The 16,310-nt window shown below is 40.6% G+C and overlaps 1 protein-coding gene across 2 annotated transcripts in view; it reads right to left on the bottom strand.

The window, feature by feature from the left end:
- Positions 1 to 6,217, bottom strand: part of LOC127431049 (rab proteins geranylgeranyltransferase component A 1-like) — a 95,652-nt gene extending 89,435 nt beyond the window's left edge. For both annotated transcript variants that reach the window (XM_051681273.1, XM_051681274.1), the window contains exon 1: positions 6,155 to 6,217. In XM_051681273.1, the coding sequence (XP_051537233.1) occupies positions 6,155 to 6,206 (52 nt within the window). In that variant the 5' untranslated portion in view covers positions 6,207 to 6,217. The remainder of the gene's footprint in view (positions 1 to 6,154) is intronic.
- Positions 6,218 to 16,310: the final 10,093 nt, after the last annotated feature.

Raw genomic sequence — 16,310 nt, 5'->3', positions numbered from 1 at the left:
TGCCTAATGCATGTAAATTGTTTTGGAATTATTACATTCTGGTTTGTTTGTTTTTTGTAAAAGATAAAAAAAAATTAAAAAAAGTTAAGCAATAAGTTTTGGATATTTTAATTTCCAAAATAGTTATCTGTTTAAATTGTGTAACATATGCTGTTAAAGGTTTAATAGCTCTATTAATATATAAGAATTTAAAATACCTTTTATTCATTTTACATTACATTTTAAAATCCATTATTGACCAAATAACGCTCAAATTATTGTCCTAATAATGATACCAAACAACTTCAAAGCTTTGCATTAGAACCAGAGTATCGACTGAATATCGCTAAACTATATCCCTTAAATCAACCTATTAGGTCATTTCGACCTTATAATCAAATCAGTTACACAATATATTTTACAACTTATTCCGGCTGAAAGAGAGTGTAGCATTAGCTTACATTGCCTTAATTACCAACAATATATATATTATTATTATTATTAATTTTTTTGCCCGAATTACTGACAAAAAATATCAAAATATTACAAAAACATGCTTTTTTTCCATGAGAAATTACACTGAATCTGGACCTAGATGACTGGTATTTCTTAGGGTCATTTATCCTATTTACACAGAGAAAATGTTTATATTAAATACCAGATGTGTTCTTTATATTTCTATTTTCAAAGACATGTTATAGCTTTTAATGGGAGTTTGATTTTTCAAGTCATGCCTTTCATCTGATTAGCTCCTTACATATACAAACTGCAGGAAAATAACCCAAAGCCATGGGGAATTACAGTTTGCTCTTGATTATTCTGTTTCACTATGGCACTCTGAACAAAACAATATAAAAACCAAAAGGTCTGCAGGCATCTGCTCCCACCGCACCAGACCCCAAGCATAGACTCTCCAAGGACTGGCGGTCAGGTGCAAGTTTACCAACTGACAGGGCGCAACCAACGGGAACGCAGTCCTTCACACAGTCTGAGGGTCTAGCAGGCATCATTATGGGGGCCACGGTATTCATTAACAACTGCCCCCTATCCATATCCTCATTTGTACCTGAATCCAGCAGCAAAAACAGGGGTAACTAGGGAGTCTGGGACAAGCACGCTTGTCTGAGCAACCTTGACACGGAACGGAGTTCGAGCAGAAATAGTCCAATCTGTGAGTGTCCCTGTGTCACCGGTTGCCTTGGGACCAACAGGCTCTTGTGGTTTTGCATGAGCAGAACCAGAAGTGGGCCAGATATATTCATTTGCACACAATCAATCACAGTGCAAGAACATTGCTCTTAGCAATCACGGTAACCCCTCTTTTCCTTTTTTGCCATCTACCTTTCCTCCCTGAACAATGCCCCGCACAGAGGGGCAAATTCATCTCCTGCTGGCTTCAGCACTGTCCTGAGGATCTGGCCTGCTTATAAACACACTTGTGCTCTTTGAATCAGGCCAGTGGAGAGAACGAGGACAATATCATTCCAGGGGTCTCACACTGCACCATACAGGTCAGAGAAATATTCAATGCAGAGTTTGAAGCAGGTCACAGAGTCAGGGCCAGCTCTAGCTCTAGGATTCACAAACTGGTTTATGTGTACTACTTTAGTATCAGTCAAATGCTGACCATTAAAATAAATAAATAAAAATAAAATAAATAGCTAAATAAACATCAGTATTACTGTTTAGTATCAGTCAAATGCTGACCATTAAAATAAAGAATAAATCTAAATAAATAGTTAAATAAACATCAGTATTACTGTTTAGTATCAGTCAAATGCTGACCATTCAAATAAAGATAAAAATAAAATAAATAGCTAAATAAACATCAGTACTGTTTAGTATCAGTCAAATGCTGACTATATTAATACTGCCGAGTCAAGATAAACAGCAGCAGCGGTATTACACCGTATTCTGCTATACAAGTTCAGGGGAAACTTTCAACGGTGGAAAACCAGACTTCTAAATATTACATTTTATAAATGACACAACTGGAATTGTTCGGTTGAAGAGGGTACCAAACTGTGAATCCTGAACAAAACAGTTTGGTGAATACATGTTTACTCATTAGCTTCCACTCAGCTGACATCTATGAAAGTAGCTACGTGATTAGCTAGTTAGCTATAAGCTCGTTGTCACGGAGAGTAAAAGATGGACGTTGTTTATTTTACTTTCCAGCATTGTCTCACCAACTAGGTAACAACGTAGCATGAAATCAACACTCAACAGACACAATCCACCACTGCACCGTTGTCTGCTGAGCTGCAAAAAGATGCTCTGATGTTTACCTTTCATTCTGCTACATTACTGACTGCACTGAAAAACTATAGCTGGCTAACAGCAAACAGACATGAGTGACATGGTTGTCAGGGACAAGATTAACGTTATTTTAGTTACACTGAAAAGGGAAAATGATGAGGTCATTGTTTATTACGTTTCCAGTATGTATTTCACAAACTAGTTAACTTACCGAGACACCGCTCAACTCCGCCCTGTCTGCAGAGTCACCGTCAGTTCAGAGTCAGCTCTGTTATCAATGGAGTCGGAGCGCACTCTGCTGGACAAACTACGCTATGACACCAATTCTAAAGCATTGTTTTCTGCATTATATGTTCTGAAAAAAAGTTTTCATATCGGCACATATCGGTAAAATATACGCCGATACCGATATATCGGTAAAAGGCTAATATCGGCCAATAATATCGGTCGGGCACTAATAATTTTACAAAGATAAGGTTAGTAAACAACTTTATCACTCTAAAATTATCACATTGTTTATGTCTTGTGACTATTTTTTTGAAACAGTGAGTAATTTAGTCATTTTATGTTAAATCAACCAAATTGTGGAAACTTCCCTGGCTAAAATGTTTGATTTTGTTAATATTTTTCTGAAGAAAGACAAACATCAAAGGTGATGAAAGCCAAAATATAAAAAAAGATGACTTTAGAAAGATGGCAGCATCATTATTGTATTTTTACACAGAGACAGGTAGGTCTATAAGTAAAATCTGTTGACTTTAGCAATCCTTGTCAGTGGTGACAATTCAAAAATGGGAAAAAGCTTTTTTCGTGCTCTTTATCCAAAGTTGGCGTGCCTGTAGCTCAAGAAGTAATAAAGATATCTTAATATACTTTTAGATTCTGGTCTTTTAAAGAGTAATGTCTAAAGTACAAATAATGTTGAAACTAGAACTGTATCATGTTTCCTTCTATCAAAACAACTGCATAGAACAGGGGTCGGCAACCTAGCATTGGCACGAGGAGGGGTAATCACTGGCACGCTAGCAATGGCGAGAGACAAGTTGACTATTTTATTTATATAAATTACGCACCTGCATTCCAATGTACATCTTGATGTAATCTTTCCTTATGATCACGCAGCATGTTTTCATGAGCTGAATGGGAGGCTAACCAAAAAGTTCAAATGTGACGAAACTGCAGTATACCCAACAGACTCGTGCAGTGCATGCAATCCATTCGCATATCACGAGCCGGCAGCGCTTCACTTTCGATTAACTGCACGAGTAAACGTGCCCTATTTGCTTTGGTCAGGCTGCATTGATGACAGCCTACATCGTGAGGTTCAAATATCTTTTCAAGTCTATTCAAAATATAAGTTATACTTGGAAATAAAGTTTTAGGATTTTGCAGGTGCGATTCACAGAAAAGGGCTAAAATAGTTGAACGGCTTGTGATGCGAGAATGGCTTCCACGCGCAGCGCGAGTCTCTTCACACAAGTGTTTATTCTCCCATTCAGCTGATGAAAACATGCTGTGTGATCATGAGTAAGGATTAAATCAAGATGTAGATTGGAATGCAGGTGCGAAAAACGTCATATAAATAAAATAGCCTGCTCCTATCTCGCTGTTGCTTATGTGCTAGTGATTCTGTGTGTGATTTCTGTGATTTTGAAAAATGTATGACATAATATAATAAATATTTAAGATTCCTCACATTTCACGATCATTAATAAATATGCAAATTTGTCGGCATTGGCACAGCCACTGACCAGGAAAATAAAAAATGGCACTCCATTTCAAAAAGGTTGCCGACCCCTGGCATAGAACATACCAATACGCTTGGCTGTAAGGGCAAGTCTGCAGTCTGCTAGCATCACAGACCACATCCTCACCCCCACCAATTGTTCCAGTTGGCTGAAAATCATATAAAAGGGATCACATGTTTCTATGTTCCCAAGGAGCAAGTGGAGGAAACGATAGAGGCACAAGAACTTAGCCATAGCAAAGAAGATTCCAGGGTTAAGAAGCCACCACTGTTTTATGCCAGTGTGGAGTGTGATGATGAGAGGCAGGATGTTCTTGTGTCCTTCATGACCCAAGTGTGCACTTCCAAATCATTCAAGTGGCCAGGACCTACTGAGGGCTATGTACCAGTCAGCCACATTCTGTCATCTTTCTGTGCCTTCAACCACCACTGGTAGAAAATGTTACTTTGAGGAAGAAGACATTCAAAGGATAAATTATGCCTTTCAGAGTTTTGTAGATGTACATTTCTGAAGTCCAAAAGTGAAATTTAAAGGTATTGCACCAGCTAAATAGCCATGTTTTGCTTATTCTTATTAACAGTGTATTTTTGGACTCTCAGAAATCAAGATATTGACATTATTGTTTTTATGTGAATAAATACAGGTACATTTCTAGTTTCAGCAACAGTTGTTTTTCATACATTCCTCTTTAAAAACAATAAGTATCAGCTTTATACCAAGTGACCCACATTTGGTTTTCGACCATATTCGACTGTACCATATAGGGCCTTATAAATTAAGATAACAAAAGGAAAGTTTGTTTTCAACCAGAATCTAAAAGGATATAAAGATATCTTTAATACTTCTTGAGCTACAGGCACAGCAACTTTGTAAAAAGAAAACGAAAAGTGCTTTTTCCCATTTTTGAATCGTCACCATTGGCATATAATGCAACAAGGATTGCTAAAGTCAACTGATTTTAGTAACAGACCTACCAATCTCTGTGTAAAAATAAAATAATGATGCTGCCATCTTTCTAAGGTTATTTTTTTGATCTGTGGTTTTGCTCAAAAATCATAGGTGAAAATTGTCATTTCGACACCCCTCTATAAAATAGTGGGTTACTCAGTAAATGTTCTTCCATGGCATTTAATATTTTGGCTTTCATCTTCATGTATTTCTTTCACCAGAAAAAATATATATAACATTTTTGAGCTTGGGACCTCTAGTTCAGTTGACAAAGGAATTAGCCTTTAGCGTTCACTTCTATTGTGAGTGACTCGCTGTAACCCAGCTTCTTGCTTTTTTTTTTTTTTTAAAGAAAAGGGGGGACAAGTCTAAATTTATTTTTGAGGTAATCATCACTTTGCCAAAAATGCTGTCGATTGAGCTTAACTTGTACATTGAACCCAGAGTCACATTATTTTAAATGCTGAGGGCAAGTAACATTTTAATGGCATTTAAAGACCTGTTGTGCTCATACAGACCCATGAATCCGGCTTGCATACTTTCCTGTCTCTCTAAATAAAAGCGTAAACATATACAGTATATAAACACCCATAAATAAATACATAAATAGGCAAAACTGAAAACATTCACAGTTGGTCATATTATGTGGCTGTCATTGTGCTATTACTTTATAACATGTGTGCCTTTAAAAAATAGCAAACATTACAGGTCTTATTAAAGCTGCTGAATAAGAACGGATGTTTCACAGTATAACAAACATCAGGTAGGCTATATGCTCAATAGATTAAAAAAATGACAGTGTCAACCAGAATTAACACTGTAAACAAAGTCAATATTCCCCCCTCACTGTCTCCAGATCATCTGTAATGCAGCATCAATGCATATTATTCCGGGAATTCCGTTGTTATAACTGAGATATATATATATATATATATATATATATATATATATATATATATATATATATATATATTTCTTTATTTATTTTTTTGTCATGTTAAACAGTAAACAAAAATATACAAATGCTCTTGTTTATCTTATCTGTCATCCACACACAGTGCTCTAGCTTTTGCATTCATTTCGCTGAGTCTGTGGCATTCACAGAAGGGTGTCATAATATTATTGTGCTCCTCAGCATTACACAAAATAAACGTCTGAAGAACAAAATATTTAAAAAAAAATATTATTTGAGTTTTAATATTGATGGAGTTATTTCTTACCTGTCCCGAGAATGACAATATCAAATTCGGAAGGGATCTCCTCTGCAGCCATCTTGAAACTAAGTACTGTCACGTGAGAGGCTATTTCGTGACGTAGGCAGTATGATTTTTTTTTTTTTCAGAGGTGTAAAAAAAAAAAAAAAAAAAAAAAAAACCTTTTTAAATTCGACAATGGCTTCTCTACGCAGCTGAAGACATTTATTTTTTTTTAAATTTTTTCAGAGGTGAAAAAAACAACAACACTTTTTTAATTCGCCAATGGCTTCTCTTCGCAAGCTGCTGTCAACAACAGAATATTGTTTCTTCAAATAGCAGTGTTGGGGAGAGGTTTTAATGAGCTGTCAAAATACCCTCCTGGCTCCCTCACAACTTGACAGTCAGCAATCAAGATGTATAAAAAAAAAAAAAGTGTTATTTTTATACATTTATTATATAACATATAAGGTATTTTATTGACTGAAACGACAAAGTAACATTATGAAAAAAGTTAATAAAAAGTATTTCTTGAATCTTCTTATGACTGCATTCAATCAATGTTTTTTATTATTATTATTTAAATCCAGTCTAATCTGAGAGCTTTGGGAAGAAGAAGAAGGGGAAAAAAGGCAAACGTGCTTTAACAACAATTGACCAAATTAATGATTTTCCATTTTATGCTTCTGATATGAAGCAACAGCCTGATTATGTTTCTGAAATGAGACTGCATCCTTATTCCTGAGAAATTATGCATTATACAGTGTTCAAAGAATGTTCCAGGTTTAAAACAAATTAAGTTTAACTGACAGCATTTGTGGCATGCTATCTAGTACCACAGAAGAAAATGTTGACTCGTGCCTTAGTTTGTAAAAACAAAACAAAATCATGTGCACAGTACTGCACTATGGAAATCTATGGGGCAAGACATTTAGTAGGTCCCTTCTTTCATACAAAAGTGTGTTATTAGAGCTCTAACATTGTCAAAATTGTCTTTTTAGTGGTGGGACTACTGTATTAGGCAGATACATTATGGTTACATTTGACCTAAATAATTCCTGTGGGTGAAGTTTGCTCTATGTAAACAGTCCTTTCTAAGTTACTGTGAAGGAGTCCACTGCCACAAGTGTGGGCGGGAGGCTTGGGCCAGTCTGCTGGAGTTGCGGGAGCTGAGTCATGTCCGAGAGCAGTGCCTGGTAATGGAGGAGGGGGCCTTGATCCGGATCCCCGACACCCTACAGACCACCTCCGATCGAGCAGGGACGTACCAGATACCTGTGAGTATTAAGGGGGGTACATACCAAGCCTTGGTGGATTCAGGTTGTGATCAAACCTCCATTCATCAATGCTTGGTTCAAAATGGGTAATTGGAGGCAAATAATCGGGTGAGGGTGAGGTGTGTGCATGAGGATATTCATGATAATCCTGAAGTGACTCTCACGGTAATGTTCCAAGGACCAAAGCATAACACTGAGGTGGTGGTTAGTCCTCACCTCACCCATCCGCTAATGTTGAGATCTAATTGGCCGGCTTTTCGATCATTATTGAAGGGGTTGTGTGTGGATGGGTCCTGTAAGAAAGTGAATCGTGTGGGATGTGCGAAGTGCTGGCTGGGGAGGCGTGGCCTGGGCTGTCTGCAGCTGCTCCGTATCAAGCTGAAACTGGGGAAGGGAGGTGTCATCCTCCTCCACCCTTAGGGAATTCCTGGTAGGGACGAAACACTGAGGCACGCGTTTGACCAAGTCAACGTCTTCAGCGGGTATCGCACACACATATTCATATTTCATGGCCCATTTTTATTGGCCGGGCATTCACGGGGATGTTCGCCGGTGGTGCATGCCTTGAATGTCAGCTGGTGAATCTGCCGGCCACTCCAAAAGCGCCTTTGCGCCGCTTCCGTTGATTGAGGTTCCTTTCAAATGTATTGGCATGGACTTTGTAGGGCCATTAGAACGGACAGCACGTGGCCATTGCTTTGCGTTAGTCCTGGTGGATTATGCAATGCGATATCCAGAAGCAGTGCCACTGCGCAACATCTCAGCACATAGTGTTGCGGAGGCACTCTTTAAAATTATCTCCTGAGTGGGGATTCCAAAATAAATTCTCACTGATCAGGGCTCTAATTTTATGTCATGTACACTACACAAACTATACGAATTACTGGGGGTTAAGTCGATTCGAACATGCGTGTACGACCCACAAACAGATGGCTTGGTTGAACAATTTAATCAGACCTTAAAAAATATGATTTGTAAGTTTGTGTACGAAGATGCTCGGAATTGGGATAAGTGACTCGAACCACTCGAAGTGTTATCTGCAGTTTGAGAGGTCCACAAGCCTCTTCGGATTTTCCCCGTTTTAATTGTTGTATGGGCATTAACCCCGTGGCGTGTTAGACGTCATGAAGAAAAATTGGGAGGAGGGACCTTCACAGAGTAAAAATGAAATTCAATACGTTCTCAACCTGAGAGAAAAACTCCACACATTGGGGCATCTATCACAGGAGAATTTGTAACAGGTGCAAGAACGTCTGTCCCTGCTGTATATCAGGGAGCTCGGCTTTGGGAATTTGCACCAGGAAATAAGGTCCTTGTATTGCAGCCCACATCGAGCTTGAAATTACTCACGAAGTAGCAAAGGCCCTTTGAGATCACACGGCGAGTTGAGGAAGTCAACCATGAGGTGGTCCGTATGGATAGGAGTGGGGCAAGTCAGATCTACCACCTCAACCTCCTAAAACCATGGAGAGAGGTGGTCCCCGTGTCGCTGGTGAAGGTAGTTCTGGAGAGGGAGGAGCTCGGACCGGAGGTGAATCTAAAAGCCAATCACTTCACCCCAGTCACTTGTGGAGACCACCTCTCGCCGTCACAACATACAGAGGTTGCCAGGTTGCAAAAGAATTTCTCTGTTGTGTTCTCGCCTTTCCCATGCCGCACTTATCTCATAAAACATCATATCAAGACAACCCCAGAGGTAGTGGTACGTAGTCGTCCCTACTGCTTACCCGAACACAAGAAACAGGAAGAACAGGAAGAATAAAAGGCCATGCTCGATATGGGGTAATAGAAGAATCCCACAGAACTCGATCCGGTTCTGTGTGGATTATAGGAAAGTTAATGCGGTGTCGATATGTGATGCTTATCCAATGCTTCGTATTGGTGAACTGCTCGATCGGTTATGTTTCAGCGTCTTATGGACAGGGTCTTCAGACCGCATGCTGCGTATGCCGCTGCCTATTTGGATGACATCATTATTTATAGTAATGATTAGCAGTGGCACATGCAGCATCTGTTCATCACCGTCTCCCGCTTCCTCATTCATTGAACCTTGTGACAGTTACTTTGTCACGTCTTTTTCTGGTATCCATGGGTGAGTTTTACATGGTCATGTATGAGCGATTTTATTGCATTAGTCTCATGTTAACACATACTTTATAAGTCTGACTGTACTTCCAAAACTGTGTGTATTTTAATGTTTATCCGAGTGCATTGGCTTGCCCCATAGATTTATATTGTAAATGTATAACTGTATTTTCATTTGCTTGTTTTTACAAACTGAGGGATGAAATTATTTTCTGTGGTAATGTCACAGATGCTTAACTTGTGTTAAACCCGGAACATTTCTTTAATCATTAAATGCATAGGTGTTTTGCCAAATAGTGCGGTTACAACTGTAACCCTGGTTCCCTGAGAGGAGGGAATGGGATGCTGTGTCAGTTGCTGATGCAATGGGAAGCTCCATCTAGGAGTGAGGATCTCTGAAGCCCTTTAGAATTACCGCAATTTATTGCCAGATAGCGCTTGATGCTCCACCGTGATGCACTCATCATCGCGCTTATCTAATCAGGATTTTGACTGAAGTGAAGAAAGCACATCTTCAGTAGTGTGACCAGCATATACAGCGTCTTGTTCCTCCTTTCAGGGAACCAGGGTTACAGTTGTAGCCATTCCATTCCCTTTCAAGTCAGTCATTTTGAGGCTGCATCAGTTGCTGATGCTATGGGAATCATATCCCATCACACTGTGCTACTGATCCGCATGCACAAGCAATGCCTACTAGCCAGTAGGTTAGTTAAAGGCATCGACAGAACCTCCCCTTCATATTGCTTATAGGATAGGGGAGGATAAAAATAACCATTTAAGGTAGAGCAGTGGCAGTAACACTAACCAACCAGGTAGTGAAAAAATGCAAGCTATATACATTAACACTGTGGTGAGGAAGACACAGGATGGTCCATGACTGCCAACTGACATAATGTCTCTAGCAAACAGGGTAGTAGGACATTAACATTCGGTAGACGCTGATAGCATTAAGAATGACACAGTCCAAAGACCAGTTAGTCAAGATGCAATGCACTAGCTATAGGTACTGAACGTTGAAATATTAGCCCTCCTTCGCAACCAGAACCTGGGAAGAGAGTGAAGAGACATCCAAGTTGTAGAGCCTGGCGTAGGTGTTAGGGGAAGCCCACCCCGCAGCTAAGAATGATGTCCTCTGGACACTCCCTTAGACCATGCCCAGAAGGATGCCATGCTCATAGTAGAAAGGGCTTTTACACTCATAGGACACTGTATGCCTTGCAAATCACAAGCGAGCGCAATGGCATTGACAACCCAGTGAGAAAGCCTTTGCTTTGGGAAGGCCAAACCTTTTGAGCGACCTCCAAAGCAGACAAAGAGCTGATCCGTCAGTTTCGTTTGACTCGTACAGTCAATGTACATGTGTAGCGCCCTCACAGGACAGAGCATGTGCAGTTTTGTGCCTCATTCGATATGAACGGAGGAGGAGAGGAAACTTGTAAGGCAACAACCCAAGCCCTGAAGGGAGTGGCCAAAACCTTGGACACATAACCTTCCTTAGGCTTGAGAACTTTGTCAAGCCCGATCAAAACTCCAAGCAACAGTCATTGGCCAATAAGGCCTGAAGGTCCCCAATGCATTTAACTGAAGTCAAAGCAAGATTTTCCCATAGGGGATCAATAAAGTACCTATCAGCTATCAAGAAGCACCGCAGTCTTTAGAGAGTATGCGTAAGCTTACTGTATCGTGTGGCTCAAATGGGGTACCTGTAAGCACATTTAGCACAAGCAGCATGTCCCAAACTGGGATAGTCTCAGCCATCTCAAATCTTGCAAAAATGTAACGACTGAGGGGTGTTTGCCTACTGACAAACCACATAGGGTTCGTGGCCAGTCGCTATAACAGCAAAATATACCTTGAGCTTGGATGGAGTAAGTCATACATTAAAAACTCTTCTGCAGGAAGTGAAGTATTGGCTGCACAGGGCAAAGTGCTGGATCCTCAACAGGGAAGGAACACCAGTCAGCGAAAACTCCAATTCAAACTCACCTTATAGAGGGGGCTCTGGCCTGTAATATGGTGCCGAGCACTGGCTGCGACAGTCTGTCTGTGTCAGACAAGCACTTTTCAGGGGCCAGAAGTGAAGCTTCTGCAGCTCTGTATGTGGATGCCATAACATTCTTTTTGCATGGGAGAGCAGATCCCTCCTCAGTGGAATCCTCCAACAGCTCCAAAAACCATGGGAGGTTGGACAACTCTGTCGCAATCAACAGCATGGTTTCCCTGTCTTCCAGGACTTTGCACAACATTTGATGAAATGAACGGGAGGGAACACATATTTGCATTTAGCTGACCACTTGTGTGCTAGGGCATCCAAGCCCATTGAAGCCTGAGTCTTGGAGTACCAGAGGCGACAGTGCTTGGTCTTCGGGGAGGCAAACAGCTCCACCTCAGCTTCTCCGAACAGCTTCCAAAAACATCAGAACTGTCTGAGGAAAAGGTCTCCATTTCCCCTGTGTATCACCCTGATGCAAAGCATCAACCCCAAGGCCCGCTGTAACCTTTTCAGCAAAAAAACTCTCCATAGCTTGAAAGTCATCAGGCACCAGAGGATAGACTGAGTGCAATTGTCGGTCAGGTGCGCCAATATGGTCGCCGAGTCGATTTTCATTCCTTAAAAGGAAACCTGATGGCTGGGCACCAACACACTATTCACCCAGTTGACCCGTGAATGTCCGATTCAAGCTTCTCAAGTCCAGAATAGGGTGCAGCCCGCTGTCCTTTTTGGTGACAAGGAAGTAACCGCTGTAAAACCCACATTTCACACCGGTACCGCCTCTATCGCATCCTTGGTGAGGAAAATGTGTACCTCTTAGCAAAAGAACGGTGCATACCGCACTTGCACAGTGGAGGTTATAACGCACTTAAAACAAGGCGAATGCCTCGTGGACTGAAGCACATAGCCTTGCTCGACTGTGTTCGACATCCAGCTGGAAATGCCTTGAAGAGCGCACTACACGTCCATGTAACAGGCTAGAGGACACAGGAGCCCACCTGTGTCCACCGGGTACTGAACACCACCCACCTTAGGGGACATGGGTGACATGGCTTTTGACATGGGTAATTGGAAATAATCTCTTTTCTGTGCACACATTTGTACCGAGCATTTGCAACGGGGCGTAAATGTTTTATTGGAATGTGACAATTTTTTGACAATCTTCTCGATCCTTGCAACCAGTCGGGAGAGCGAGGGAAACTCTGCAGGGACACAGAGGAGTGGTCCGAGCCTTCTTTGGAGCCAGATAGAACAGGTTTTTGAGCTGTGGTCCATACTTGGTTCTTGAACCATCAGAAATGCTGTCCTTGCCTAGAAGGAGTCTTTCCACTGGGACAAGAGATGCTGCTTAGATGTTAATGCTTAGGCCTAGGCTGCTGAGACCTAACTGCTGGCTCAGTCTCCATCTTCTTGGGAGACGGAGCAGTGGGGGCACTTTGTTTGGAGGGACATTGCCCAGAGGAGGAGCATGAGTGAGTCGGTTACAGAATCACCATCTCGTCAAGATGTGTTTGTAGGCTTGCGACTGATTTTTAGCTGCTTGGAACCACTCAGTGAAAGCACTCGGTGAAAGTGCCTGTGGAGCAACACAGCTTTGTCCTTGACCCATATATTTGTCAAATTGAGCCTTGCCTAAGGGCGCAAATGTAAGTCTGCAAGGCTTGGAAATGTGACTGGGTCTGGTCTTCCAACCTGGTGCAAAGGAGGGGCACAGCTGGGCTGCTATTCCTCTGCTTAGCATGGTCAAGCGTCATGAAGGCTGCCAGCTAGGTAAAAAACTATCATCAAGCCGAGAACGCTTGGGCACACTCGGAATTTGCCACTCAAGTTTTCGACTGCTTGGTAGATGACATGTGTCAGCTCATTGTCAGAGATTTTCACATGGTTTTCATCCCCTCTGGGAAAAATAATCGCAAACTCATCGGCCAAGAAAGACCAGGCCTCACCTTCAAACACTGCAATCGATATAGCAACCCCATCTTCATCATAACTGGCAAACATGATCGTACCATGCACATAAATAGTGGGGCGCAGGTCATCACGGGCAAACTCGATGGGCAATGACGTTTGAAATGTAAGCGTGAAGGCACGATAGGCTTGCATCCACGACAAATCCTCCTCAAATCCTCTGTGCTCTAGTGTGAACACAGTCAGTCTCATCGAGCACTGCCTCTGCGTGAGCCTAGCCCAGACAAATAACACAGCACTTGTGCCCATCAGACAGGGGAATATAATGTTCCCATGGTGAGAAACATTGCAAAACATTTGCAAAACACCATTTTGAAAGAGACATCGTTAAGCAAACAGCTCTTTGTGCTTTGGTGCAGTAAAGACACACACACAAATCACAATGCAATAGCGTTATGAAACACATTCAATAAAAGGATACGCTGTCACCCGCTGAGATTTGCACACTCATTGAAGTGCAGTGTTGTCTGTTCATCAGAGCTCCACAGGGAAATAGAAACTATCCACTCGTTGTGAAGGTGTGCAGATCAAATGACGTAGGGAAGTTTCGGGTGTTTAACACATGACATCATGACCCTGAAGGAGAAAATTATGATCAGATAAGCGCCATGTACCACCTTATATGCTTGCAATGATGCAAGCATTGGGGTGGAGCATCAAGTGCTATCTGCCAATAAATTGGCGTGATTCTAAAGGGTTTCAGAGATTGTCACTCCTGGATGGAGCTTCCTAAAGCATCAGCAACTGATGCAGCAGAGAAGTGACTTGAAAGGGAACATTATTACATACCTCGGGTCTTTAGCGACCTGCCACGTATATCTATCACAAATGAATATACAAAATGTCCAGAAAGTGTCAAATTTTCAAAAACATTTTCAAGACAATTCAAAAATAATAGAATGGAATATATTCTGATATAGCTTGATGTTGTATTTTTCATTTATTAAAGAAATGATACTTCCACACCGAAATGTCATGAGACACAAGTCATGTGTTACACTTGCTATAGTTTACTTAATGATTTATGAAATATGATTTATGGAAGTGCAACAACAACAAAAAAAGTGACATATTACATATCTCGGGTCTTTAATGACCCTGTACATTTTTGGTAAGTAAGCAGTTATAAAAATATATTTCTTGCAATTTTTTTGCAAATATTCTCTCTCTCTTTTTTTTTTTTTGTCATTACACTATTCAGAAGAGAAAGGTTGAAGAGTACTAAAGAGGTGTGGGCATAACTCCCAAAAAAATGGATGAGGTGCAACGGGTGGAATGAGGTCCCGGGTCATTAGGCATGCATAAAACGGTTAATGTGGATAGAAATATTTGATGATTTCATAATTTCATCAAATCAAATCAAACGATTGCACCATATCTCCAAGGTAAGCTTCTGAACCATTTGCTCTTGAAACAAAACAAATGCCTTTATTTAGAAGCTTAAAGAGTAGCCCACTTGCAATTTGTATATTTCAAGAACATTCTCCTTATCTTGAGATATGCCAGAATGCACCAGAGAATATATTTCAGAGCAGCTTTCTCTATTCTCTCAGTATTCCTATCTGCATGTTCCAGATGTTTCAGTGGCTTTATTCATCGCCATTCAAGGGTTTTGAAAAATCATCTTGTGTAAGCATGATATGGAGAGCCTGTTTTATATTTTCTGCATTCTGCAGATCTAATGTTTTTTTTTCATTATAGGTCATTTGTAAACAAAGAGCGCTGACCATATCTCCCAAAACAGAAAGCGGCAGCATCGATAACCTTGTAGACTTCTCTTTTCTGCAGCTTTTTTGAGTTCAACATCACAGACTTTGTCATTTGTACTTATTTCTTAGACCAGAATGACAGGTGTTTATAGATTCAAATAAGACAGACTTGTGACACTTGATCTTCTTTAGTTGGCTTTTTTTTAAGCACGTCTTGTCCATGCTTAAAACAACAGCGCAAACAAGACAGATGGCTTACAAGAGAAGAGCCCTTTTTTCTTCTGTTGCTTTCTCTCTCCCTCCCTCATATCTGATGCACCAGGGATGCATTTAACAAGAGAGTTTGTCTGAGCATTTGTGACGGAGGGGTGTCTTCATGTCAACGGCTTGTTCTCTGGGGAATACAGCTCTTTTTATATCTGGGGAAAAAAAATTAAAAGCAAATCCTGTGTGGATTGAAATCATTTTGTGTGGGGTTTCATCATGTGCCATCACCCTGTATGCTCATAGGCATCTTTTCCTGGCTGGTTTTGAAAGCAAAATCAAGGCGAAAACACTACAGTGCTTTCTGCAAGAATCAAGCGCTATTTATCTTGCAAGAGCCCACACATTTAGCGGTAGTCTTCTGTGAGTTCCACTGGCTTTGATCCTCGCTTCTAAAAACCGTTGGAGATGGAGTCCTCATTCATGGCATTCTGTGTTTGGAGAGAATATTTGCTGTTTTGTTGCCTGATAATACTTTTAAGACTGTCCCCAAGGACAGTTCCTCCCACGTTCTACTTAGCTGTTACACTGTACAAGCACTTTAGAGAGTTAATGTTGAGTAAAAAGGGATTTGGACAAGGAAAGAGTATACAGTTATGGGAATTTGTGACCTCATGTCTACAGAGACTTTAGACTTAGTCTTCAGACTTTATGCATGAAGTACAAAAGTGCAAAGAATTTCACATGATGCTGACATGCTGACATAATGACATAAACAGACAAAATAAAAAGGAATTCAACAATAATAACAAAATAAATTGAAATATATATTTACATATACAATATGTACATATACAGTATAGTACATACAGGTGATTCAAAAACTTTTATTCAAAAGAAACATATTTTAACTTTTTTCTTTTTGTGACATCTAGGTCACATTAAAA

This window comes from Myxocyprinus asiaticus, chromosome 40, assembly GCF_019703515.2.
Source record: "Myxocyprinus asiaticus isolate MX2 ecotype Aquarium Trade chromosome 40, UBuf_Myxa_2, whole genome shotgun sequence".
NCBI classification, from domain to species: Eukaryota; Metazoa; Chordata; class Actinopteri; order Cypriniformes; family Catostomidae; genus Myxocyprinus; species Myxocyprinus asiaticus.
This window is presented reverse-complemented; position numbering and strand designations above follow the sequence as displayed.